General features: G+C 39.3%; 2 protein-coding genes across 2 annotated transcripts; both read left to right on the top strand.

Moving 5' to 3' along the window:
* The first annotated feature begins 205 nt into the window (after window positions 1–205).
* LOC119666248 (uncharacterized protein K02A2.6-like) lies at window positions 206–4,164 on the top strand. Its single transcript, XM_038075531.1, has 6 exons — window positions 206–326; window positions 392–1,162; window positions 1,262–1,447; window positions 1,551–2,030; window positions 2,132–3,656; window positions 3,885–4,164. Exons 1-6 carry the CDS (start codon window positions 206–208, stop codon window positions 4,162–4,164), a joined length of 3,363 nt encoding a protein of 1,120 aa, XP_037931459.1.
* Window positions 4,165–7,776: 3,612 nt separating this feature from the next.
* Window positions 7,777–8,379, top strand: LOC119666247 (uncharacterized protein K02A2.6-like). Its single transcript, XM_038075530.1, has one exon. The coding sequence runs from the start codon at window positions 7,777–7,779 to the stop codon at window positions 8,377–8,379; it is 603 nt and encodes a 200-aa protein (XP_037931458.1).
* Window positions 8,380–10,205: the final 1,826 nt, after the last annotated feature.

The following is a 10,205-nucleotide window of genomic DNA, read 5'->3' as shown; positions in this document are numbered from 1 at the left end:
ACCTCACTAGCTAATCACCACGCAACAAGCAACAAATTTCTCTCGCTCTCTATTATATTATATTTTGTAGTTTTATGTATTTTAAATAAAGTTCAGTACGCTGCAGACTGCCTTAATGGTAGCACGTAAATATAACACTGGCGACGAGGCCAAACGAACAGAAGTAAACCACGTAATCGCGAAATAAAAAAAAAACTTCAGCAAAATGGCAAACGAGTTTGCTAAGATAATAGCGGATCAGAACGCTTTTATGAAAAGCCTTTTGGATGACCAAAAAGGATTTTTACAAACAATACTACGGGGAGTCACTTCAAGTACTAATGAAGGTACATTGGTTCCAAGATTTCCAGCATTCGGAAAGGAGCACACTAAGTGGGAATCCTACATGCAGCAGATGACTCAACATTTTTCGGCGTATGCAGTCACCACAGAGCTCAAAAAGAAAGCGTTTTTTTAACATGGGTTGATGGTGAGACTTTTGAGTTATTGAAAAAATTATTCGGGAAAAACGATTTGGAGGGCATTCCATTTGCTGAGTTGGTGCAAAAGCTGTCGGAACATTTCCAAGAACAAATTCATGTGGTAGCAGCGCGGTATAATTTTAATAAGTGCTTGATGAAGCCAACGCAAACATACAGGGAATGGATAGCTGAATTAAGAGGAATAGCTAGAGAATGCCAATTTCAATGTATAGGTGAAAATTGTACCAAATCATATGTTGATGAAATGATTAGGGACATGTTAATTCTGCATACACCTCATGACACCGTAAGAGCAGCGGCACTTCAGAAATTAAAACCTACATTGGAAGATGTTTTATTAATTGCAGAGTCTTTTACTTCGACGACAAATGCTACAAATTCTATTAAACAACAACAACTCCAAGAGAGTTTGCCGTTAGTTAATGAAATCACGTCACATGCAAAAAATAGAGCACAAAAAGAGAAAAGTAAGAAAAAATGTTTCAGGCGCGGAGGCTCTCATCGACGTAGCGACTGCAAATTTAGAGAAGCTGTTTGCTTTGTCTGCAATAAAGTTGGACATATAGCAAAAGTGTGCTTGAGCAACATTAACAACAAAGCAAATACAAGAAAATTAAAAATTACAGCGAAAAAGAATGAAAAGAATAGTGCACAAGCAAACGCAATAGAATGTATTGAAAGTGTGTATAATACGACAGTAGAAGAAGTAAAAATTAAAAAGAAAAAATATATTAATGTGGAAATTTTAAATAAAACAATAAGTTTTCAAATGGATTCAGGTTCATCGGTTTCGGTCATAACGCAAAAGACATTTAATCAGTTAGGCAGGCCAAAACTTCGAAGTTGCACACGTCCAATTTATGGTTATGGTAAAAAGGTGATAGAAACCTTAGGCGAATGTGAAATAAAAATAAAATGTGGAAAACTAGAAAAAGAAGCAGTGCTGGTTGTTGCTAAAGTCGAAAGTGGTCAAAATTTATTTGGCATGGATTTATTTGAAGTTTTTAATTACGATATTGTGCAAGTGAATAATATTATTCAAAACTTAATTGTTTGAACCGACTACAGGGCCGATTTCTAATTTTAAAGCGAGCATCAAGTCTACGGCTGTACAAAAATATTTTAAATGTCGTCAGGTGCCATTCGCCCTACTTGAAAAATTTAACGTGGAAGCTGATCGACTAGTGCAAAACAGTATTTGGAAACCTGTTAAGTTTAGCAATTGGGCTTCTCCAATCGTACTCGCACCAAAGCAGGACGGCAGTATTCGTATTTGCGGGGACTTTAAAGTAACTATTAATAGTCAAATCGAAATTGAAGGGTTTCCATTACCAACACGGGCGCAGTTATTTCATAAAATTCGCTATGTCCGTATTTTCTCTAAAATTGACTTAAAGGATGCATACTTACAGTTGGAGTTAGACGAAGACTCAAAAAAGCTGGTTGTCGTGAACACACCAAATGGACTTTTCGAGTATCAAAGATTGCCCTATGGTATAGCCAGTGCGCCGGCAATATTTCAAAGATATCTTGAACTATTTCTGCAAGGTATCGACGGGTGTGGAAATTACATCGATGACATCATCGTTGCGTCAACCACGGTACAGGAACATATACAACGACTAGATCAAGTTTTTTCAATACTTAAGAAGTATGGCATCAAGTGCAAACGGAACAAATGCAGTTTTTTCAAAACCACATTGATTACTTAGGAAGGCGTATAAGCGCAGAAGGCATTTTGCCAGAACCATCAGGATTAACAGCCATTCAAAACTTAAAACGGCCTGAATATCTGAAAGAAGTGGAAGCGCTAATGGGTAAGATAAACCATTATTACAATTACATTCCAATCATGTCGCAAATCGCTGCTCCGATAAATCAGCTTCGCAAGAAAAATATTCGTTTTAATTGGACACACATACATGAAGAGGCGTTCAAGTCCTTAAAGAAGCATATAGTGAATGCTACACAATTAGTTCACTTTCAGGAGCACTTACCAATAATCCTCGCTACAGACGCTTCATCATCAGGTATTGGTGCAGTAATTTCGCATATCTTCGCAGATGGCAGCGAACGCCCAATAGCATTCGCATCAAAGACACTCAACGTTCATCAAGTAAAGTACAGTCAAATAGAAAAGGAGGGGCTTGCGATTGTATTTGGCATTCAAAAATTTCATCAATACTTGTATGGCCGTAAGTTCACTCTATTCACTGACCACAAACCATTGGTGAGTATCTTTAATCCAGGAAAACACTTGCCAACAACGACTTCAAATAGACTACAACGGTGGGCAATAATTCTAATGGCCTATCAGTTCGACATAAAATACAAACCTACAGCACAACACGGGAATGCTGACGCCCTTTCAAGACTACCAGAAGGCCCAGATAACAACTTTGATCAAGAGGACAATTGTTTTGCAGTCGAAGAGCTGGATACCCCAATTGATGCAGAGGTTATCCGATTTCATACAAAGAGGGATGAAACTCTCATGAAAGTTCACCGGTTCATACAACAAGGGTGGCCTATATCCGTAGGACCACAACAGGCAGATATATTACCATATTTCCAACGTAATACTGCTTTAGTTATTATTGATAACATTATTTGCTTACAGGGCTATTCAAATCGGGCTATAATTCCAAAAAAACTACGCCAACGCGTCCTTAAACTGTTGCATGAAAGCCACTGGGGCATAGTTCGAATGAAACAATTAGCTCGAAGATACTGCTGGTGGCCGGGCATCGACAAAAACATCGAGACACTCGCATCGTCATGCAACATATGTAAAAGAACGTCAGCCAGTCCACCAAAGGAATTTAGCTCGTGGCCCGAAGCTATACGTCCGTGGCAACGTGTCCACATTGACTTCGCCGGACCGGTATTCAATCAGCATATGTGGCTCGTATGTGTCGACGCATTTTCACAGTATCCGTACATTGTCCAATTGTCAAATACAACCTCTACTGATACAGTAAAGGCATTAACATCAATTTTTGCCATAGAGGGTTTGCCGGAAACGTTAGTAAGTGACAACGGTCCACAACTTACATCCTCACAGTTTAAGGAATTTTGCTTGAAAAATGGCATTCAGCATGTCACGACAGCGCCATTTCGCCCGGCTTCAAACGGCTTAGCAGAGCGTTTCGTGCGTACTTTTAAGACATCTGTGTAGATAAACCTTGATGACAGTATGCCAATTAGTGAAGCAGTTATCAAATTTTTAGTGACCTACCGCTCAATGCCAAATTCTAACAATAAGTCTCCTGCAGAGTTGCTACACGGCAGAATGGTTCGAACGCTTCTTACGCAGATTTTACCGGTTACAAAATGATCAAAAAAACAACCAGTGACGACAAAATTCGGCAAGGATTGCAAAGTTTTTTTACGCAACTACAGTAGCGGTCCTAAATGGGTCGAAGGAATAATTGAGAAATCTTTGGGAAACAGGGTCTACTTAGTTAAGATACCGACTGGTCAATGTAAGCGTCATCAAAATCAACTTCAAGCGCGTCAGTTAACACCGCCGCAACCAACTGCCTATGAACCATCAAAACAACATCAGCAGTCAACCATCGATGAACCATTAGAACAACAGCAGCAGTCAACCATCAAGGAACCGTTACAACAAGAAACAACGAGTTATGCCGATTTCAATCAGAAGATTTCAGAAACTTAAGGGGTGGATAAATGTTATGTATTTGAATTCACCAATTACATACACCAAATCAAACGCCACTGCAAAATCAACCTCACTAGCTAATCACCACGCAACAAGCAACAAATTTCTCTCGCTCTCTATTACATTATATTTTGTAGTTTTATGCATTTTAAACAAAGTCCAGTTCGCTGCAGACTGCCTTAATGGTAGCACGTAAATATAACAAAATACATGGCACGAGAACTTTTTTGTTGATGTCAGTGTGGATTACTGATGCCAAGACCCAACCCCAATACCGGCGAGAATTCCGGGCTTGCCACCGTGCCATGGAGGGCATTAGAAGACACGAGGTGAAAACCAGGTTGACACAACAAGTGAAATTGGTACTAAAATCTTTACTGTCCGGAAAAAGAAAGTAAGTGCAATTAATACATATGCCATACCATTCCTGCTGTACTCGTTTGGTGTATTAAAGTGGTCGGACACGGAATTGGAAGCAATCCAACGCAAAATCAGAACTTTAATGTGCGACTTTCGCATGCGTCATCCAAAATCTGCTGTGGAAAAGATATGTCTATCGAGAAGTATTGGTGGTAGAGGAGTGCTCGATATAACAAGACTATATTACGAACAAGTCGACTCACTACGCACTTATTTTATTGCCAAAGAGCTCAATTCTCCTTTGCATAAGGCTATCTGTGGTGCAGATAATAGATTGAGTCCACTTGATATAAAGAACAGAGTATTCTGTCCTTTACATTCGGTAGTGCCTGACCAGCAAAAAATTGATGAATGGAAATCTAAGGCTCTTCACGGAAAACATGTGAATTACCTTTGGCAGCCATTTATTGATTTGCATTTGTCCAACAAATCGCTCTGTGTAGGGGATCTATTTAGTGAAACTGAAGGATTTGTGTGCGCGATACAGGATGGCGTGGTCCCTACTCGTAATTATCGCAAACATATTCTTAAAGAGCGAGTTGAGGATGACTTGTGTCGAAAATGTGGTTCAGTCATAGAAACATTGGATCACAATATCTCCAGCTGTTCTGTAATGGCACCAAGGGAATTTCTAAACAGGCACAATGCAGTATGTAAGGTAATCCACTAAAATCTTGCATTCCAACATGGATTAATCTCTAAAACTTGTTCAATTTACCAATATAAACCCACTGCGGTATTAGAAAACGCCAGTTTTCGTGTGTTCTATTAGAATGTATTGAAAGTGTGTATAATACGACAGTAGAAGAAGTAAAAATTAAAAAGAAAAAATATATTAATGTGGAAATTTTAAATAAAACAATAAGTTTTCAAATGGATTCAGGTTCATCGGTTTCGGTCATAACGCAAAAGACATTTAATCAGTTAGGCAGGCCAAAACTTCGAAGTTGCACACGTCCAATTTATGGTTATGGTAAAAAGGTGATAGAAACCTTAGGCGAATGCGAAATAAAAATAAAATATGGAAAACTAGAAAAAGAAGCAGTGCTGGTTGTTGCTAAAGTCGAAAGTGGTCAAAATTTATTTGGCATGGATTTATTTGAAGTTTTTAATTACGATATTGTGCAAGTGAATAATATTATTCAAAACTTAATTGTTTGAACCGACTACAGGGCCGATTTCTAATTTTAAAGCGAGCATCAAGTCTACGGCTGTACAAAAATATTTTAAATGTCGTCAGGTGCCATTCGCCCTACTTGAAAAATTTAACGTGGAAGCTGATCGACTAGTGCAAAACAGTATTTGGAAACCTGTTAAGTTTAGCAATTGGGCTTCTCCAATCGTACTCGCACCAAAGCAGGACGGCAGTATTCGTATTTGCGGGGACTTTAAAGTAACTATTAATAGTCAAATCGAATTTGAAGGGTTTCCATTACCAACACGGGCGCAGTTATTTCATAAAATTCGCTATGGTCGTATTTTCTCTAAAATTGACTTAAAGGATGCATACTTACAGCTGGAGTTAGACGAAGACTCAAAAAAGCTGGTTGCCGTGAACACACCAAATGGACTGTTCGAGTATCAAAGATTGCCCTATGGTATAGCTAGTGCGCCGGCAATATTTCAAAGATATCTTGAACTATTTCTGCAAGGTATCGACGGGTGTGGAAATTACATCGATGACATCATCGTTGCGTCAACCACGGTACAGGAACATATACAACGACTAGATCAAGTTTTTTCAATACTTAAGAAGTATGGCATCAAGTGCAAACGGAACAAATGCAGTTTTTTCAAAACCATATTGATTACTTAGGAAGGCGTATAAGCGCAGAAGGCATTTTGCCAGAACCATCAGGATTAACAGCCATTCAAAACTTAAAACGGCCTGAATATCTGAAAGAAGTGGAAGCGCTAATGGGTAAGATAAACCATTATTACAATTACATTCCAATCATGTCGCAAATCGCTGCTCCGATAAATCAGCTTCGCAAGAAAAATATTCGTTTTAATTGGACACACATACATGAAGAGGCGTTCAAGTCCTTAAAGAAGCATATAGTGAATGCTACACAATTAGTTCACTTTCAGGAGCACTTACCAATAATCCTAGCTACAGACGCTTCATCATCAGGTGTTGGTGCAGTAATTTCGCATATCTTCGCAGACGGCAGCGAACGCCCAATTGCATTCGCATCAAAGACACTCAACGTTCATCAAGTAAAGTACAGTCAAATAAAAAAGGAGGGGCTTGCGATTGTATTTGGCGTTCAAAAATTTCATCAATACTTGTATGGCCGTAAGTTCACTTTATTCACTGACCACAAACCACTGGTGAGTATCTTTAATCCAGGAAAACACTTGTCAACAACGACTTCAAATAGACTACAACGGTGGGCAATAATTCTAATGGCCTATCAGTTCGACATAAAATACAAACCTACAGCACAACACGGGAATGCTGACGCCCTTTCAAGACTACCAGAAGGCCCAGATAACAACTTTGATCAAGAGGACTATTGTTTTGCAGTCGAAGAGCTGGATACCCTAATTGATGCAGAGGTTATCCGATTTCATACAAAGAGGGATGTAACTCTCATGAAAGTTCACCGGTTCATACAACAAGGGTGGCCTACAATCGTAGGACCACAACAGGCAGATATACTACCATATTTCCAACGTAATACTGCTTTAGTTATTATTGATAACATTATTTGCTTACAGAGCTATTCAAATTGGGCTATCATTCCAAAAAAACTGCGCCAACGCGTCCTTGAACTGTTGTATGAAAGCCACTGGGGCATAGTTCGAATGAAACAATTAGCTCGAAAATACTGCTGGTGGCCGGGCATCGACAAAAATATCGAGACACTCGCATCGCATTCAATATATGTAAAAGAACGTCAGCCAGTCCACCAAAGGAATTTAGCTCGGGGCCCGAAGCTATACGTCCGTGGCAACGTGTCCACATTGACTTCGCCGGACCGGTATTCAATCAGCATATGTGGCTCGTATGTGTCGACGCATTTTCACAGTATCCGTACATTGTCCAATTGTCAAATACAACCTCTACTGATACAGTAAACGCGTTAACATCAATTTTTGCCATAGAGGGTTTGCCGGAAACGTTAGTAAGTGACAACGGTCCACAACTTACATCCTCACAGTTTAAGGAATTTTGCTTGAAAAATGGCATTCAGCATCGTGACAGCGCCATTTCACCCGGCTTCAAACGGGTTAGCAGAGCGTTTCGTGCGTACTTTTAAGACATCTGTGAAGAAAAACCTTGATGACAGTATGCCAATTAGTGAAGCAGTTATCAAATTTTTAGTGACCTACCGCTCTATGATAAATTCTAACAATAAGTCTCCTGCAGAGTTGCTACACGGCAGAACGGCTCGAACGCTTCTTACACAGATTTTACCGGTTACAAAATTATCAAAAAAGCAACCAGTGACGACAAAATTCGGCAAGGATTGCAAAGTTTTTTTACGCAACTATAGTAGCGGTCCTAAATGGGTCGAAGGAATAATTGAGAAATCTTTGGGAAATAGGGTCTACTTAGTTAAGACACCGACTGGTCAATGTAAGCGTCATCAAAATCAACTTCAAGCGCGCCAGTCAACACCGCCGCAACCAACTGCCTATGAACCATCAAAACAACATCAGCAGTCAACTATCGATGAACCATTAAAACAACAGCAGCAGTCAACCATCAAGGAACCGTCACAACAAGAAACAACGAGTATGCCGATTTCAATCAGAAGATTTCAGAACTTAAGGGGTGGATAATGTTATGTATTTGAATTAACCAATTACATACACCAAATCAAACGCCACTGCAAAATCAACCTCACTAGCTAATCACCACGCAACAAGCAACAAATTTCTCTCGCTCTCTATTATATTATATTTTGTAGTTTTATGCATTTTAAACAAAGTTCAGTTCACTGCAGACTGCCTTAATGGTAGCACGTAAATATAACAAAATACATGGCACGAGAATTTTTTTGTTGATGTCAGTGTGGATTACTGATGCCAAGACCCAACCCCAATACCGGCGAGAATTCCGGGCTTGCCACCGTGCCATGGAGGGCATTAGAAGACACGAGGTGAAAACCAGGTCGACACAACAAGTGAAATTGGTACTAAAATCTTTACTGTCCGGAAAAAATAAAGTAAGTGCAATTAATACATATGCCATACCATTCCTGCTGTACTCGTTTGGTGTATTAAAGTGGTCGGACACGGAATTGGAAGCAATCCAACGCAAAATCAGAACTTTAATGTGCGACTTTCGCATGCGTCATCCAAAATCTGCTGTGGAAAAGATATGTCTATCGAGAAGTATTGGTGGTAGGGGAGTGCTCGATATAACAAGACTATATTACGAACAAGTCGACTCACTACGCACTTATTTTATTGCCAAAGAGCTCAATTCTCCTTTGCATAAGGCTATCTGTGGTGCAGATAATAGATTGAGTCCACTTGATCTAAAGAACAGAGTATTCTGTCCTTTACATTCGGTAGTGCCTGACCAGCAAAAAATTGATGAATGGAAATCTAAGGCTCTTCACGGAAAACATGTGAATTACCTTTGGCAGCCATTTATTGATTTGCATTTGTCCAACAAATCGCTCTGTGTAGGGGATCTATTTAGTGAAACTGAAGGATTTGTGTGCGCGATACAGGATGGCGTGGTTCCTACTCGTAATTATCGCAAACATATTCTTAAAGAGCGAGTTGAGGATTACTTGTGTCGAAAATGTGGTTCAGTCATAGAAACATTGGATCACAATATCTCCAGCTGTTCTGTAATGGCACCAAGGGAATTTCTAAACAGGCACAATGCAGTATGTAAGGTAATCCACCAAAGTCTTGCATTCCAACATGGATTAATCTCTAAAACTTGTTCAATTTACCAATATAAACCCACTGCGGTATTAGAAAACGCCAGTTTTCGTGTGTACTATTAGTCGACAAGTTTACACAGATCGACTAATAGCACATAATAAGCCTGATATCCTATTGGTTGATAGAAGGAATGGTTTAGCATACCTGATTGATGTTGCTATTCCGCATAATGGTAACAGTGAGCAGCAGTATGCAGAAAAGATGAGCAACTACATACCACTGGCTAGAGAAATCAAAGAAATTTGGAGGCTTCAGCGAGTGGGTGTTGTACCAATAATACTATCAGCCACTGGTATAGTACCCAAAACTCTCACACACTCTATGGATATACTTGAACTCTCTAAACTTCTAATAAATACTATGCAGAAATACGTCTTATTGCATACATGTGCAATGGTGAGGGAAACGATCAACATTCTTTAGATGGAGCAACACAATTTTATAGGTGTAGAACATGGACTACACTTCAACAGAGCATAAATTCCTTGATGCTTGTCATCCGGAATTATGTGAATCCCAGCAATAACACCCGCTGAGATGCAAAATTCAAATAATAATAATAATAAAAGAGTAGACGTGAAAATTGCCCAACAGCCGGTACTGCGGCCAGAAGAGCCCTATTGTACCAGTTTCACTATTGATTAAACAAAGCCCCTTAAAGCTTTGTGAATAAAGTCTAGAACTAAATCTAGAGAAGAGTTCTT

This window comes from Teleopsis dalmanni, chromosome 1, assembly GCF_002237135.1.
Source record: "Teleopsis dalmanni isolate 2A chromosome 1, ASM223713v2, whole genome shotgun sequence".
NCBI lineage: Eukaryota > Metazoa > Arthropoda > Insecta > Diptera > Diopsidae > Teleopsis > Teleopsis dalmanni.
This window is presented reverse-complemented; position numbering and strand designations above follow the sequence as displayed.

What these genes read in the sequence shown, in the direction of transcription:
- LOC119666248 (XM_038075531.1), top strand. Translation starts at nt 206, where the DNA reads ATGGCAAACGAGTTTGCTAAGATAATAGCGGATCAGAACGCTTTTATG. An exon ending in TCTTGAACTATTTCTGCAAG is followed by an intron (nt 2,031 to 2,131) that starts GTATCGACGGGT and finishes TCAATACTTAAG; the next exon opens with AAGTATGGCATCAAGTGCAA. An exon ending in CGTACTTTTAAGACATCTGT is followed by an intron (nt 3,657 to 3,884) that starts GTAGATAAACCT and finishes ACGCAACTACAG; the next exon opens with TAGCGGTCCTAAATGGGTCG.
- LOC119666247 (XM_038075530.1), top strand. Translation starts at nt 7,777, where the DNA reads ATGGCATTCAGCATCGTGACAGCGCCATTTCACCCGGCTTCAAACGGG.